This window comes from Eptatretus burgeri, chromosome 10 (genome assembly GCF_056783735.1).
Source record: "Eptatretus burgeri isolate ZD-2024b chromosome 10, Ebu_testis_v1, whole genome shotgun sequence".
Lineage (NCBI taxonomy): Eukaryota > Metazoa > Chordata > Myxini > Myxiniformes > Myxinidae > Eptatretus > Eptatretus burgeri.
This window is the reverse complement of record NC_140970.1, coordinates 87,725,543-87,743,074: the sequence shown is the minus strand read 5'-3', so window position 1 is coordinate 87,743,074 and position 17,532 is coordinate 87,725,543. Positions and strand designations below refer to the sequence as shown.

At 44.9% G+C, this 17,532-nt stretch overlaps 1 protein-coding gene and 1 long non-coding RNA gene across 4 annotated transcripts in view; one reads left to right on the top strand and one right to left on the bottom strand.

The window, feature by feature from the left end:
- The window catches only part of LOC147019033 (uncharacterized), a 69,747-nt gene that overhangs the window by 2,812 nt on the left and 49,403 nt on the right, over positions 1-17,532 (top strand). The gene's annotated exons all lie outside the window — the stretch shown is intronic.
- LOC147019034 (proteasome subunit beta type-6-like) overlaps positions 14,925-17,532 on the bottom strand; it is a 33,574-nt gene continuing 30,966 nt past the window's right edge. Inside the window, exon 6 of the mRNA XM_085899218.1 lies at positions 14,925-15,285. Within this exon, the coding sequence (XP_085755344.1) occupies positions 15,158-15,285 (128 nt within the window). The 3' untranslated portion in view covers positions 14,925-15,157. The remainder of the gene's footprint in view (positions 15,286-17,532) is intronic.

Here is a 17,532-nt window from a genome sequence, read left to right as displayed (position 1 = left end):
TCATTGCCTCCAGGCCACACCTCTCTCTCTCTCTTGGCCACACCCCTTCCTCTCTGACACGAGAGGAAAAAGCATAATCTCTCGTTCCACCACCGTATGAACAGAAAAACACAGTCTTCTACACCTCCCGACACACATATCGTCCCTTACACCACACAACCTATCAAAACAGGCATTTAATGGGGGATCTGAGCTAATCCTATTCTTAGTAATCCCATTAAGGGTCATTTCCGTAACAATATAAATTGAAAATCTGGCTTGATCGTTTGTGCACAATGCATTCCAGATGATCAGTGTGAATTTTCATGACCATCCGACCATAACCCGAGGAGTAGCATTTGGCACGAAGGCACCTCTAGCTCTCACATATAATCGATTTTTGCACTAATTGACCTTTGACCCCTGACCAAAGCGAAATCCGTCAATATGTCCTGAGGCAAAGTTGGAGTACTCATTGAGTACCATGAACCTGCAAAGTTTCATTCGTATCGATGCATTCACCTGGTCACTAGGGGGCCTTCAATTTTCGCGCATACCCAAATTGTCGGGGGCGCTGTGGGTAAAGTATTCCATATGCCACAAAAACCGGAATATATTTGGTAGAGCATCACCTGTAGATCATTCGTGCCAAATTTCATAACCCTACGTGGAATAATGGCTTTCGGAATTGATTTTGCATGAACGATACCGATTTTGAAGGTTTTTCGGTTGTTGCTGGGGAACCAAAGCGTCCCTAGCAACCGTCACAATTTTCAAAGCATGAGGTCATAAGATGCACCAACCACTTGAATTTGGTCAAAATCCACCCACGTTTACTACCAATTATGCTGATGACAAACGAACAAACATGCAAACAAACAAACAGAATTACTGACAATAAGGGTCACCTATTTTGGCGACCCAATATACACACAAATATATATATATATACACACACACACACATACATACCTGGTGTTGGCACAGTGGTTAGGGCAGCAGCTTGGAACCCAAAACGTCCTGAGTTCAAGCCCCGTTGGGCCACTGAATTAATATACACCAGGGGATTGACTCAGCCTGTCATCCGTCCGAGGTCGTCGAAATGAGTACCAGTGTACTGGGCCCGGTGTATGCCCCGGTTAGAATAGGTGTATCATATCTCTGTGTGTCATTTGAGGCGACCAGGGTTGCGTCAGGAAGGGCATCCAGCGTAAAAACCTATGCCAAATCATTATGCGGACAATAAAACGGATTTCCATACCGGATCGGTCGAGGCCCGGGTTACCAACGACCGCCACCGGTACCGTTGGTCAGTGGGGTACCGGTGGAAATTGTGCTACTGCTGGGCGAAGGAGGAGAAGGAGACGGGGAAGGCAGGTCCAGAGGCAGTGGGAGAGGGGGAAGGGTAGAAGTGTGGAGGTGAGAGTTGGAACTCTGAATGGCAAAGGGCGAGAGTTGGCTGATATGATGGAGAGAAGAAAGGTGGACATACTGTGTGTACAAGAAACCAAGTGGATGGGGAGTAAGGCGAGGAGCATTGGAGGTGGTTTCAAACTTTTCTACCATGGTGTGGATGGGAGGAGAAATGGTGTCGGGGTAATCCTGAAGGAGGATTATGTCAAGAGGGTATTGGGGGTGAGGAGAGTGTCGGACCGAGTGATGAGTGTGAAGTTTGAAATTGAAGGGGTGATGATGAATGGCATCAGTGCATATGCCCCACATGTGGGGTGTGAGATGGAGTATAAAGAAGATTTCTGGAGTGAGCTGGATGAAGTGGTGGAGAGTGTATCCAAGGATGAAAGAGTGGTGATTGGATCAGATTTCAATGGGCATGTTGGGGAAGGGAATAAAGAGGATGAGGAGGTGATGGGTCAGTACGGTGTCAACAAGAGGAATGTGGAAGGGCAAATGGTCGTAGATATTGCAAAAAGAATGGAAAATCTGTATTTTAAGAAGGAGGAACACATGGTGACGTACAAGAGTGGAGGAAAGTGCACACAGGTGGATTACATCTTAAGCAGGAGATGCAACCTGAAAGAGATTAGAGACTGTAAGGTGGTGGCAGCGGAGAGTGTAGCTCGACAGCATCGATTGGTGGTCTGTGGGATGATTTTGGAGGTGAGGTTGAGGAAGAGAGTGAGGGCTGAACCAAGGACCAGATGGTGGAAGCTGAAGGAGGAAGACTGTTGTGTGGAATTTAGGGAGGAGGTGAGACAGGCGTTGGATGGTGGTAAAGAGGAGTGGGATGATTGGGCAACTACAGCAGAAGTGGTGAGGGAGATAGCGAGGAAGGAAGACAAGGAGACTTGGTGGTGGAATGAGGAAGTACAGGAAAGTATAAGGAGAAATAGGTTGGCGAAAAAGAAGGAACTGATAGGAAAAAAGAAGGAAAAAGACTGGAACTGATAGGGATGGTTATGAGGTGTGTGTTGGTCCCCATGGGTCAGGAACTATGAACCAGAATAGCACTAAGTTCCTTGACTTTGCAAGAAGTCATGGACTTAGGGTGGCTGGTTCATGGTTTCAGCGCCCACAAGCTCATCGCTGGGACTTGGTATTCCAACGCTGGCGGTGTGGCAAAGGAGATTGACCATGTCCTCATTGACGGTCGTTGGAGGATGATCCAGAACTGCAGGGTCTACCGGAGTGCTCAGTTCCTCAATACTGACCACAGGCTTGTTGTAGCAACTCTAAAGCTGCACCTTAAATCGTGGAGAATGGTACCATCCCAGCCTAGGCTGGATGTTGCCAAGCTCAGGGATGAGAGAGTAGCTGAGGAGTTTGTGAACAGGCTGAGTGGACACTTGGGGGGGGGGGGTCTGGGTGCTTTGGGGGGTCCTGAAGAGTTGTGGAGTGCCTTCAAGACCACTGTCCTTGATGTTGCCAGTGGATGTCTTGGAACTCACCGCAGGGCAAAGAAGAATTTTGTCTCTCAAGGGACACTGGATACCATTGACCAAAGTCGCAGGGCCAGGCTGAATGGCAGAGCTGAGCTGTTCAAGGAGCTGAGGCGTAAAACTGTACGTGCACTGAGGGTGGACAAGGAGGCCCATGTGCGAGGAATCTGTGAGGGGGTAGAGCATCACCTGTGGACAGGTGATTCTCATCCCGCTTCCAGGGGAATTCGCGCATTGCGTTCATCCAAGCCCATCCCTCGGAGCATTGCAGTTAGAGCAGAGAGTGGTAGGCTCTTGACAGAGGAGTCTGAAGTGAAGGACCGCTGGGCTGGTTACTTTGTGGTTGTACCAGGCTGGTCCCCCAGCTGGTGCTGTGAAGTGTGGTGGTACCATCTCCGACTTATTTCCAGTTGTTACTGGAGTTCGTCAGGGATGTGTACTTGCCCCCACACTTTTCAGCACTTGTATGGACTGGATTTTAGGGAGGATGTCGGAGAGATCAAGCTGCGGTGCATCGTTTGGGAATGTCAAGATCTCGGACCTTGATTTTGCAGATGATGCAGTCATCTTTGCGGAGTCTTTAGATATCCTTTTGGGGGCCCTCGAGGTGCTGAATGAGGAGTCGGAGCCACTGGGATTACGGGTTTCTTGGGTCAAAACCAAGATCCAGGCTTCCGGTGACATCTTGGATGCTGCTGTCCTGTCTGTGTCTGTTTGTGGTGAGGATGTTGAGGTCGTGGAGAGATTCACTTGCCTTGGCAGTGATATTCATGTCTCTGCTGGCTGTGAGTCAGAGGTCAATAGACGTCTGGGTCGGGCCTGGGGAGTCATGGATTCACTGGATCATGGGGTGTGGCGCTGCCGGTACCTGTGCGGGAGGACAAAAGTCCGAGTCTTCAGGTCCTTGGTACTTCCAGTCTTGGTCTATGGATGCGAGACTTGGACTCTGACCAAGGACCTGAGACAGAGACTTAATTCATTTTGTACCAGGTCTCTTCGGAGAATCCTTGGCTATCGCTGGTCGGACTTTGTGTCCAACGAGCGGTTGCTGAGAGAGACTCAAATGAGATTTGTTACCTGCATAGTCCGTGAGCGTCAGTTGCGGCTGTATGGACATGTGGCTCGTTTTCCTGACGCTGATCCTGCTCACCAGATTCTCTCAGCGAGGGAGTCTCATGAGTGGAGGAGGCCAGTTGGCCGACCTCGTGCCTCGTGGTTGCAGCAGGTTGACTATCGTCTCAAGGAGATGGGGATGGGCCTGGCATCTGCCTGGGGGATGGCCAGACGGAGGCCCCTGGAGGACCGGCGGAAAGTGGACGCAGCGACGCGCTGTTCTGGCACATGCTCCCATACCTGACCTGACCTGAAAAAGAAGTGGGATAGCCAGAGAGATGAAGAAAGTAGACAGGAGTAAAAGGAGTGGCGGCGCAAGGCAAAGAGAGAGGTGGCCAAGGCAAAGGAAAAGGCATATGGCGAGCTGTATGAGAAGTTGGATACAAAAGAAGGGGAAAAGGATTTGAACCGATTGGGAAGACAGAGGGACCGAGCTGGGAAGGATGTGCTGCAGGTCAGGGTGACAAAGGACGCAAATGGGAATGTGCTGACATGCGAGGAGAGTGTGTTGAGAAGGTGGATGGAGTACTTTGAGGAGCTGATGAATGAAGAAAATGAGAGAGAGAAGGTTGGAAGAGGTGGAGATAGTGAATCAGGAAGTGGGTTGGATCAGTAAGGATGAAGTGAGGACTGCTATGAAGAAGATGAAAAGTGGAAAGGCGGTTGGCCCAGATGGTATACCAGTGGAGGCATGGAAGTTTTTAGGAGAGATGGCAGTGGGGTTGTTAACCAGATTGTTTAATAAAATCTTGGAAAGTGAGAGGATGCTGGAGGAGTGGAGATCAAGTGTACTGGTTCCGATTTTCAAGAACAAGGGTGATGTGCAGAGCTGTGGTAATTACAGAGGGACAAAGTTGTTTAGCCACACCATGAAGTTGTAGGAAAGAGTAGTTGAAGTTCGGTTGAGAGGAGAGGTGATGATTTGTGAGCAATATGGGTTTATGCCAGGAAAGAGCACCACTGATGTGATGTTTGCTTTGAGAATGTTGATGGAGAAGTATAGGGAAGGCCAGAAGGAGTTACATTGTGTGTTTGTGGATTTAGAGAAAGCTTATGCGAGGGTGCCAAGAGAGGAGTTGTGGTATTGTATGAGGAAGTCGGGAGTGGTGGAGAAGTATGTGAGGATGGTGCGGGATATGTACGAGGACAGTGTGACAGCGGTGAGGTGTGAGGTAGGAATGACGGACCGGTTTAAGGTAAAAGTGGGATTGCACCAAGGATCGACTCTGAGACCTTTCCTGTTTGCAATGGTGATGGACAGGTTGACGGACGAGATCAGACGAATCTCCATGGAGTATGATTTTCGCAGATGACATCATGATCTGTAGGGAGAGTAGGGAGCAGGCTGAGGCGAGCCTCCAGAGGTGGAGGTATGCGCTGGAGAGAAGGGGAAGGATAGTCAATAGGAGTAAGACGGAGTACAATCCGTAAATGAGCGGGAGGGTGGTGGTATTGTGCGGTGGCAAGGAGTTGAGGTGGGGAAGGTGGATTGGTTTAAATACTTGGAATCAACTGTCCAAAGTAACGGAGAGTGTGTTAGAGAAGTGAAAAAGAGAGTGCAGGCAGGATGGAGTGGGTGGAGAAGAGTTGCAGGAGTGATTTGTGACAGAAGGGTAGCTGCAAGAGTGAAGGGGAAGTATACAAGACGGTAGTGAGACCAGCTATGTTGTATGGTATGGAGGCGGTGGCGCTGACAAAAAGACAGGAAGCGGAGCTGGAGGTGGCAGAGTTAAAGACGCTGCGATTCTCGTTGGGAGTGACGAGGATGGACAGGATAAGGAATGAGTATATTAGAGGGACAGCGCAGGTAGGACGGTTTGGAGACAAAGTGAGAGAGGCGAGATTGAGATGGTTTGGACATGTGCACAGGAGGGAAGGAGTTTTTCGGGGGAAGGATGCTGAGGATGGAGCTGCCAGGTAGGAGGAGAAGAGGAAGGCCAAAGAAGAGGTTCATGGATGTGGTGAGGGCGGACATGCGGGTGGTTGGAGTGTCAATGGAAGATGTGGAGGATAGAGCGAAATGGAGACGGTTGATCCGCCTTGGCGTCCCCTTACGGTGGCAGCTGAAAGAAGATATGTGTGTGTGTGTGTGTGTGTGTGTGTGTGTGTGTGTGTGTGTGTGTGTGTGTGTGTGTGTGTATATGTGTGTGTATATGTGTGTGTATATGTGTGTGTATATGTGTGTGTATATATGTATGTATATATGTATATATATATGTATATATATATATGTATATGTATATATGTATATATATGTATATATATGTATATATATATATATATATATATATATATATATATATATATATATATATATATATATATATATATATATACACACAAAAATAAAATACATCATACACAAGAGATCACTGCGAACTGATAAGCTTTGTATCCAACCATCAGCCAGTGAGATCACAACCCTAGTTTAACCAAAACTCCAAGGGAGTCCTGCTGATTACCAAGATTTCCCACAAAACTACAACTACAGAGGATTATTACACCAACCTCGTGGAAATGTTGCAGCAGGCAATCAAGGACAAACATCGAGGTATGTTGACGAAATGTGTGCTTTTGTTTCGACATTTGAAGTAACATCTCCTCGGCAACCGAAATGGGGAACACGAAGATGTAGCAATCTGAGTCGTAGATGAAGCAATCTAGAAATTTCTGCTTTACTGGGAGATCGGTTGAAGGGCAAATGGTATAAGTGCATTAAAATCAAGGGAAATATACATACAGTGCCTATAGAAAGTCTTCACCCACTTTCAAAATTTTCATCTTTTGTTGCCTTTTAGCCTGGGATTAAATTGCATTAAATCAGACTTTTTCCACCTTTATTTCCACATCATAACCCACAACTTCCAAGTGAAAAAAAAAAATTCTACAAATTTCAGGAAATTAATTAAATATACAAAACGAGAATATCTTGGTTGGATAAGTGCCCCCCCCCAACCTTGTAACAGCAATTGTAAACTGGAAGGGTACTCGGTAGAGCGCATACCTCCGCCCCCCCCACCTCCGCAATGCCTGATACACGAGAACATATCGGGCCCAATACATTTTTGAAATATGCGAAATATTGTTTTTGGCCCAATCTCTCAATGGTGAAGAATCACTTTAAAAATTAAATAATTATGGTATCCAGATCCAGATTCGGATGTTCACCAAAATCGAATAATATAATTTCTTCCTCGTCACACACCCAACCTGCCCACCAAATTTCATCCGGATCTGTCCACAACTTTTTTGAGATATCCTGCAAACAAACAAACACAACCAAACAGACAGAGGGGGTGAAAACATTACCTCCTTCACCTTCGCTGGCAAAGGAAATTAGCTGAGGCGTAACCAATCGCTTTCAAAATCACATACCAAGTTAATTGGCCTCCACCTGTGTTGAAGTGATTCTGATTATTTCAGAATAAATCAGCTGTTCCTGAAGGTTCCATCTGCTGGGGAGTGCATTTCATGGTAAAGACTCAATCTTGAGATTCAAGGAGCTTTCAAAAGACTGATGGGGATAAAGTTGTGGAAAGGCACAGATCAGGGGATGGGTATAAAAATATTTCAAAGGCCTTGAATATCCCTTGGAGCACAATCAAGACAATCGTTAAGAAGTGGAAGGTGAATGGTACCAAAGACCTTGCCAAGGTCAAGCCATCCCTCCAAACTGGATGACCATGCAAGGAGGAAACCGATCAGAGGCCACCAAGAGGCCAATGGCAACATTGGAAGAGGTACATGCGTTTATGGTGAAGGCTGGTCACTGTGTGCCTGTGATAACAATACCCCAAGTACTCCACAGATCTGGCCCGTACAGAAGGGTGGCAAGAAGGAAGCCATTACTCAAAAAACCTCACCTTGAGTCCCATTTTGAGGTTTGCAAAAAAACGCTCCAGAGATTTAAAATAAATTGTGTATACACTGTCGAGGCTCAAAAGAGCTAACAAACGAACACACAACAAGGGGAGCAGGAGATAAGAGGGGTGGGAGAGGGAAGGAAAAAAAAAGTGGGGAACATGAGATCTGTGGAAGGGAGAGGGATGGGGTGGGGTACAGGGTAAACAAGATGGACACTACAGGGTCTTTCAGGTCCCTACACGACAAAGATTTTTAGGAAGGAAGGCAGGGGATTTGAAGGAGGTGGGTTTGGGGTGGATTAGCGGGGGTAGAAAAGATCGTGGTTTTGGATGGGGGAAGATAAGATATGGCGGTGAACAGCTGTTTTGAAGGCCTGGAGGGAAGAATGGGATTTTGTTCCAAAGGTGGGGAAAAAAAGAGAAATGAAAGAGTGAAGGTGAGCAGTGATTCTTGATTTTGGTAGTCTCACCAGAAAGGGGTTGCTGGCAGACCTTGAGCATCCTGCGGAAATATGGAGGGACATATTTCAGACAGAGCGGGGTAGGGGGGGGGAACGCCGGAGAGGAGACGGTAGAAGACAGAAAGAGCACCGACCTGTCTGCGGTGAGAGAGTGAGAAACCCAAAGCCTCGGCCTTAACGTGGGAGATACCAATGATCCAAAATGCCTTGGCTTCCACAGCGTGAAGTCGAGAAAGATGAGAAGCGGGAGCACCAGCCCAGAAGAGAGAGCAGTACTCCATCAAGCTGCGGACTAAAGCTTTGTATATGGACAGAAACTCAGGTGGGCCGAGGAAGAACTTTGCATGACGGGGGATGCCCAGTCGGCGACTGGCTTTGGAGGCCAGCTTGGAAATGTGGCTTTCCCAGGAAAGATCATGGCAGATAGTGAGACCCAGAAGCTTGAATGACCTTTCCAGACGGTCCTTTCGGAGAGACATAGTGAGAGTGTGAGATTTGTCAGTGTTGAAAGACATGTTCCAAGTGTTGGACCAGTTTTTTATTTTATCCCGATCTGCAGTGTGAAGAAGCTGCTGCTTGCCGATCTGAGGGATGACTGATGGTACGGTAGAGGGTGGAGTCATCAACAAAGAGATAAAGAGGATTTTCCAGAGTCAGCGAGATGATTGATGTAAACCAGAAAAAGAACAGGGCCCAGAACACTGCCTTGAGGAATTCTGAAGTATTGTGGCAAAATGTTTTGTGGTCTCACAAAACAAAGATGGAACTTTTTGGCCTAAATGTAAAATGTGACATTTGGCACAAACCCAACACAGCACATCACCCAAAGAACACCATCCCTACTGTGAAGCATGGTGGCGGCGGCATCGTGTTATGGGGCTGTTTCTCATCAGCAGTGACTGGGGGTGCTTGTCAGGATAGAAGGGAAAAAGGATGGAACAAAATACAGAAAAATCCTCGGGGAAAATCTGCTGCCCTCTGCAAGGAAGCTGAAATTGGAACAGAAATTCGCCTTTCAGCATAACGACCTGAAGCACACAGCCAAAGCCACACTGGAGTAGGTAAGGAAGAAAACGATAAATGTCCTTGAGTGGCTCAGTCAGAGTCCTGACCTAAATCTAATCAAAAATTTGTCCACCAACGCTGCATACACAACATCCTATCACAGACTCACGGCCGTAATTGCTATCAAAGGTGCTTCCGCCAAGTATTAACTCGGGGGGTGGACACAATCCAAGATATTCTAGTTTTGTATTTTTTTAATAAATTTTCTGAAATTTGTATAATTTGTTTTTCCCTTGGAAGTTGCGGGTTACGATGTGTAAATAAAAGGTGTAAAAAGTCTGATTTAATGCAATTTAATTCAAGGCTTAAGGCAAAAAAGGTGAAGATTTTGAAAGGGGCTGGAGACTTTCCATAGGCACTGTACATAATCGATGTGGCATTAATAGTCAATTGTCTCATTCTTTGAATAACCTTCATATCTTTCGAAACAAATCGGTCATTGTGTGCTTGTGCTCTCATCACAGGAAGCCTGGTGTTGGGTTAGCAGTTAAGGTGGCTGGCTTGGGACCTAAGGGTCCTGAGTTTGAGCCCTGTCGGCTGTTGAATCAGCACCAGGTGGGTTCGTCCTTTTGAGGTCGGCAAAATAAGTACCAGTGCACTGGGGTAATAACCATTCGGGGTAACCTGCGTCAGAGTGGCGACCCCTCGAGGACCGTACTTGCCAATGAAACTGCCTCGACAACCCTATGCGCCTTTACGGCACGAAAGGAATGGTACCATTATTATTATTCTCATCACAATCCCAACTTGAGTAAGCTGTATATATCGATGACTCATTTTTCAATTGCAAAAAAAACTCCGTTACTATGTTGATCCGCATTCACCCCCTCCCTGTATTTAATTTTTGTGTTGCCCATATATCTCGGTCATGACTTCGGATTTATAACACCACCACCAACAGTTCCAGGATTCTATTAGCTAATTGTCCAATACTACCAGAAGATCATTACTCATATGGACTCACCTGCTCATTCAGAGAGCAGGTAAATCCATACAAGTGATGAAGATAGAAAATTTAGGGTTTTGGCTTGTCTTACAAGGATCAAATGCAGTCACATATCTGACGAGCAGCTCACAATCATTAGACCAGACCAAAAACAGAAACTGTACCATAGTAATATTTCCAATCACCAGTGCAAGTGGCCAATTGTGGTTCAAGGAATGCAGTGGGACAAACAGGTCGCCAAATTTACATGTCTACAAATCTTCCTTTACTTAAGGATAAAAAAGCCACCAAAACGAAATCGATTGCCGGGGGTCAAAGCTTCAGTTTCACGTTTCAACCTCGTGGTTTTGATCTGGGACACCTTACATTTAAGTGAAATGAAGTGCAAACCAGGTCCTCCCACTTCACACTTGTCTCTTCAGGACATTATGGAATACAATGCTTTCAACATCAGTGGTATCTCCCACAAAGTAGCAGAAGCACAAGGCCCACTTTTCTCAGAGAGTAGTTAATGCATATAATGGCATCTATGGAATTACCAGAAACAATAGATTGGTTTAAATTTGAGTTAAATAGGTACCTAGAAGCATTGGAAATAGAGGGGGACGTGGACATTGGCAAGAATGGGAGGTAGCTTAGGTATGGATGAGTTATTGGATGATTGTCATGAATGTATCGTTTCCAAGAGGGTCTTGGCCAAAGGTGAGCATGCTGTCAGTTTGTTCACTCCTCACTAGGGTGGTCCAAAATCATAAGGGAAAAATTCAAAATTTGAATATTCTTGGGGCATGTTGATTATTTTGTTCTACCTGACAAGAAAATACTCCTGGCCAAATTTGCCACAGTTCCAAAAATATTTAGGGGTCCATCAAGAGGAAGGAAGTTGTTACATCCGGTGGGGGTTGCTACATCCGGTGGGAGAGAAGAAGACATCAGTGGGAGAGAGGGAGACGTCAGTTGAGCTTTCGGTTCGCTGTCGGTCGGTGTTCAAAGTACTCTTATTTTTCTTTTTTTTAATCTCTAATTTTTTTCTTCTTCTTTTTGATTCCCAGAGTGAGTGAGTATGGCGTGTTCGACAACGAAAAGCACGGAACTGTTTCTCTTGGATCAACCATTGGAGAAACTCACCGACCGCCAGTTGCCCACTGCCCACTGAGAACATTTTATGCTCTTTCCTTTCATTTTTCCTATTAGTATTGTGACATTATAATGAATCCGTTGAGAGACTTTGATGGACCCCTAAACCACCTCCAAATCTGCTAATTTTTTGTTTCTTTGCGTTTTTCAACGTCAGGAACGATTTGGCAAACATGCCCGTGAGAAATTCGAACTTTCATTTTTTTGGACCACCCTACTCCTCACCCACAAACAGTCTTGGCAGCCCCTAATTTGTTTGGATAAAGGGTAATTCCAGTGTAACGGATGTAACATTGAGACAAAAATCGAATGACTAATGTTGAAATTTTGAAAAGGTTGGTCATATTACAGAGAGATTCTTTATTACAAATCGTAATTAGTCTCTATGGCTTTCTGATATTGGTACAAACCCCACTGTGTAGTCTACTACTAAAACTGGCCATAGCACAATTCTTAAATCCTGCGAAATAACGAATTTGTAGTATACCTTTCATTCACGGTAAGCAAACTAAGCATTAGTAGCATACTTTCTATATTCCAACGATACGATCTGTCTGTTTGTTAAAATATTTTGAAAAGTTCACTGTAACGGACGTAACTCAGCAATGTAACGGATGTAACCCATGCGAATTTTCCAGAAAATGAGTGGACCCCTCAAGGAAAATCGTATATTTTATAAATAATGGATGAGTTTGCAGAGAAAAATTATATTTTGATCAAAAAGGCATTAGACCGTGGACTGCAGGGGTGAATAACACTAGAAAAAAATGTAACGGACGTAACAATGTGCACCTGGTACAATAAAATGCAAAAAAAAGGTACACAACAGTGGAAATGTTTCAAAAATTATACTAAAGCCTGATCCTATATCAGTAATATTCATCAGCGAATACTACTTCGGATTAAAACATTCATCAAATAGACATTTTCGACAAAATGATAACAGACAGAATGACTTACCGTTGGAAGACGTTGAGGCAGTTCTTTCAAGATGGCCACCAAATCACATGACATCATCCACGGAGTAAATATCGCATAAATTGTGAAAATTCAGACCTAACTAAACACCGTCCAACAGAAATCCTTTTGAAAAATACATTTTCAAATTTTATGCTTCATGTCCATTATTACGTGGAATTACGCTAAAACAAAATCCGAGTGATGTCCATACTTGCTCCACTGGCATCCTCCTTGGCCGAATCCTGTTAATTTGTCGACAAACAGATTAAATGGATGTGTTGATGTAGCACAGGTGTGATGGGGCCCGTTTTCTACTGCATCCTCATTGTGGAATGGTTTGGGGGACCGTTTTCTAACACACAGTTTCCTCCTTCTATGAGCCTTGACTATATGTAACAAAGAAAATAAAAAAACATAAGTAACAATTTGCTCATTGGAATATTGTAGCACAGTATCAGGTCTTTTCCAAATACAATAGCACCCCTCATTGTACAGTATATTGACAGGACAAAAATAATCCAACCACCCCATTTTTGTACATAATATTGTTACGGTTGTGGGGTAGATGGAGGAATTTCATCAGAAAGTTATGATTGAACAGAGTTGTTTGGTCCACGGACGTGTCAAAGACATCTCAATGTAAACAAGTATGGAAACTGTGAGCTTAAATGTTACATGTCACCACATGGAAGGGGGCGGGGGGGGGTGCGGTGTTAATTAGATGTAGATTAAGACCAAGTTCCCCACTATGTGATTGCCCCCTGTGACCTGTTCGTAAGTTTTTGCATTTACAAGTCAGCCAGGAAGAAGTGCATTTTTACAACAACCAGAACGATAGCAACAAGCAAGCCAGGCACGCCGAGCAGGCAGAGACCCTGCCTTCCCGGGTTTTGTGCGAGCAAGCTATGCCCAGAGGTGGAAGACGTGGAGGTTGTTGGCTTTGTTGTTTCAGTTTGGTGAAAAGGACGCACGCGGTTGAGAGAGAGAACGTGGCTGGGACGGAGGATCTCGCTTTGTTCTCCTCTCAGCACGACGACATGGCTTTCCTTTGACGCATGAAGAAGACGGCACGATTCTCAAGGTCGTGTTGAGGCGAATTGGCTCGCGTGGTGGAGCAAGACACTGGCCATTGCCTCTTGGTTGGGTCGTGAGAAACGGATCTCAAAGCCTCATGTATATCACCGAAGGGCCATTCTGCAAAGCAGTGGGTCAGCAAACGTGATAGACAAAGAAGTGACACGACGGTCGGTGAGCCTTGGTGCTGAATACCGCTCACAGTTTGCCTGACGTACATTTTTCCCGCTGTGAGAGCACGGCTTGGCACCATTTTTAGGGCGCGTCTCCATGTGCAGGACGAAGCGCCTCAATTCGAAGTTCAACAAAGACCATCGCTGGAGAAAGCTAAGTGCCACAATAAAGGGATTTGCTTTTCTTTTATTTTCCCCTTGTCTGTATTTACGTCTGTGTGCAGAGGCGCCTCGACTTTCGGTTTAATTTATCTCACGTTTATTATTACATTTTGCATTATCCCCTTGTAAATATTTCTAATGTCATTAAATTCCCACGTTTATTTTAAGTTGATGTGTCCGTGTATTTGGCGTGGGGTTCGAGTATAAGCTCCCCTGTGCATCCATATCTGTGCCTCCGTCGCTCTGCCAGTGCCACGCCCCACGCACGTTATAATCTGAGGATCAACGTGTCTGCCTCCTAAAGAAAACCGCTCGGCGATCTGGGTTGGCGGTGTTAACCGCCTTCCACCACAAATTGGGTCGGGGGATTTACTGAACTGCCAGACACTTGACAATATGTACACTGTACTCGCAAAACTATCCGTCCCAAATGACGATGGGAAAAGTTCAAGTTAATCTGTCAATTTAAATTATTTTGTGGACTTTAAAAAGGTTAATTGTGTTGCACTCTTGGTTTCATTCAGAGCCAAAGCTCTGAGTACCAAACCCCCCACCGCAAAATGGTGGTGCAACATTGGGTGAAGGAGGTTGCATTTGTATAAAAAGTGTAGAATATCCTGCTTGCAAAAATTTTTTTGGCATCAACATGATTCATGCCTGTTCTCCCATCATTATGCCTGGTGTTGGCTAAATGGTTAGGGTGGCGGGCTTTGGATCCTTGGGTCCTGAATTCAAATCCCGCTTAGTTGTTGAATTAATACCAGGTGGGGTTAACTCGGCTTGTCATCCTTCTGAAGTCGGCAAAATGAGTGCCAGCATGCTGGTATGCTGTATCGGAGTGGCGACCCGTCCAGGATTGTACCCAACAGCCAAGGAGACTGCTTAAGCAGCACCAATGCTCTGCAGAGAGTATGGCCCCAATCTCCTCCTCCTCCTCCTCCTCCTCCCATCATTTCAAAAGTGAATTTGCCTGTACACAGCTTTTCAAACACAGCGTGGGAAGCAGCTGCCGTAAATGGGAGACGGATGAACGCATGGACAGATCGACACCACGGTTCAGAATACACAATAGATGACCACATGATATCAGCAAATAAATGAGGTGGAGGCAAATAACACCTGTTTTTATTTGCAGATAGTTCCTGTGCCATGTGCCATCCCAATTACAAATGCGACATTTCAAAGCATCATGGTCCTACGATGCAAAAAATGGAGGACAATTTATATGTATGTGCACCTTCACCTTGCAGAGTGCATCAACCAAATTGCCTGTACATCATTTACTTCTGAGAACAAAACAGGACTTGCTTCAATTGAACTCGCTGCTTCAAAGCTCAAGATACTTGGAGATTTCAGACTCTGTGAAGACATGTCTATCCACACCGTCCTCGCTGATGGCCGCCAAACGGATTACACCGCCACTCGCTCCATCACGGTTCATGGCCAAGTGCAGACCTGGAAAGAAGAAGCATGGACAAACGAGGTTGTACGAATGCCATGGTTTTACAAATCTATGATGAATGAACCATCGATGACAAACAGATATTCGTTATCACCGATACAGAGGAAAGTCTAAAGTTTTGTTTAATGTTCCATTTTCTTTTTTTGTCTGCAGACCAACAGCTGTCAAAAAAGAAAAGCATCCAAGCTTTGGTGATAGGTTTTTGTGAAAATTTCCGTTCTTGAAGTGTTGTGATGTTCTGAGTCATACTTCTCATTTGACTGGCAATGGCTCAGGCAGTAGTTGTATTGGTCCCTCCCAAGACCCTTGCGTTTCTCATAAACCTGATGACTTTCTATTCATTTCACCAACATTCGCAGTCTTTCTTCAAACCTTTCCTCTATTGAACAGCATTTAGTTCGTACCTTTCCAAATATCTTGCTTCTCTCAGACCCAACTGTCAAATGATGTTCTCGTTGATGCCTTTCACATTTCAAACAATAACCTTTACTCACGATTCTGCTTCAAAGGAGGAGTTTGTGCTTATTCCAACATCAACACATCTGCTGTACACCTTATGGATCTTGAATCTCCAAACCTTGTCATCATCTGGCTTGATTTGTCTTCCAACGATCATTATTTTTCTCAGTTTCACCCATTGCTCTCCTAACTCTACAACTTTCTTTGACTATCTAAATTCCTGCCATGAGGCCACGACATCTTCGCACCCTCAAGTGAAAGTCCTCCATTTAGGAGACTTCAATGTACACCAAAGGGAGTGGTTGAAATCTTCCCACACATATGGTGGTGGTGTTGAAGCTCTTAAGTTTTCCATTCTTAATGATATGAAGCAAATCAACAACAATCCTACCAATATTCCACTCTCCCGATACTCTGGACCCGTTTATCACCTCCAATCCGTTACATTATAGCTACACAATTTCAACCCCAATTGGTTCCTCTGACCACACTCGTGTGGCTCTTTACTTACCACTCCTCCTCCAACTGCTCTCTCTCTAAACACCAGTATTGGCACTTTAATAATGCTGACTGGACCAGCTTACGGGAATTCTATTTTGAATTTCCTTGGGAGGATTATTGCCTCTCCTCAGGTGATTGCTCATTCTCTGCTGAGCATATGGCTGAAGTTATTGTTGCAGGAATGAAAGCTGACATCCTCTTCTCTCAAGACCATCTCTTCTTCTAATTCCTAGTTCAACCATTCCTGGTCTATGGCCATTCGTGCAAGGGACGTGGAATTTCGGACCTGGAAAAATTATTCTTCCTTCGACTCACATTCAGCCTTTATCTCTGTTCAAAATCATTACAAATGTGTTATTCATGAGATGAAGCATTCCATTATCCAAAGTGTGACAACCTCTCCTCTTCTTTCACCGAGATCTTTCTGGTCTTAGCCAAAAGTATCTCAAACAACTTCTGGCACTCTACCTTTCCTTCGCTTTTCTGTTCCAATTATACTATAGCTGTTTTTCTGACTGACAAAGCAACTCTTTTCAGTTTTCTTTTCTCCTCCAATTCCACATTGGATTACTAACATTCCAGCACCCCCGATGCACCCTTTACCAATCCGATGCCTCTCCCGATAATTTATTTTCATACACTCAGTGTTTCTCTCTCTGGACACAAGCAAGACATATGGATTAGTTGACATTCCTCCTCGTATCCTGAAGGAATGTGCTTCAGAACTTGCATCTGTGCTTGCTCGTTTGTTTAGATTCTGTATAAAAACCAAAACGTTTCCACTTTCCTAGAAACCTGCATGAGTACAGCCTATTCTAAAGAGTGGTCATTTAAACGCTTCCAATTACCGTCCTTTTGCTCTGACTTCCACCATTTCATTCTCATTTCCTCAAACATCTTGAAACTCACAGCATTCTCTCTGACCATCAGTATGATGATCACAAGGCGAGGTATACTGGCGATATCCTTTCCCCCGTGAAGAATGTCTGGTCCTCTCTGAGAGACTTTGGGAAATTCTTTGTTGTAGCCCTTGATATCTCAAAACCTTTTGACAGTATGCAAACTCCAAAGCTCCCCTCTTTTGGTTTTCCTCCTTCACTCTAATCTCTCATAGCTTGCTTTCTCTCCAGCTGTTCTATCTCCATAATAGTTGATGGTTAAACCTTTCCCTCCTTCCCTACCAAAAGCGGTGTCCCTCAGGGTTTTGTCTGTCTCCTACTCTTCATTCTTTTTTTTTTATATCAGTGATCTTCTTTTGACTATGAACACCCAAATTCATT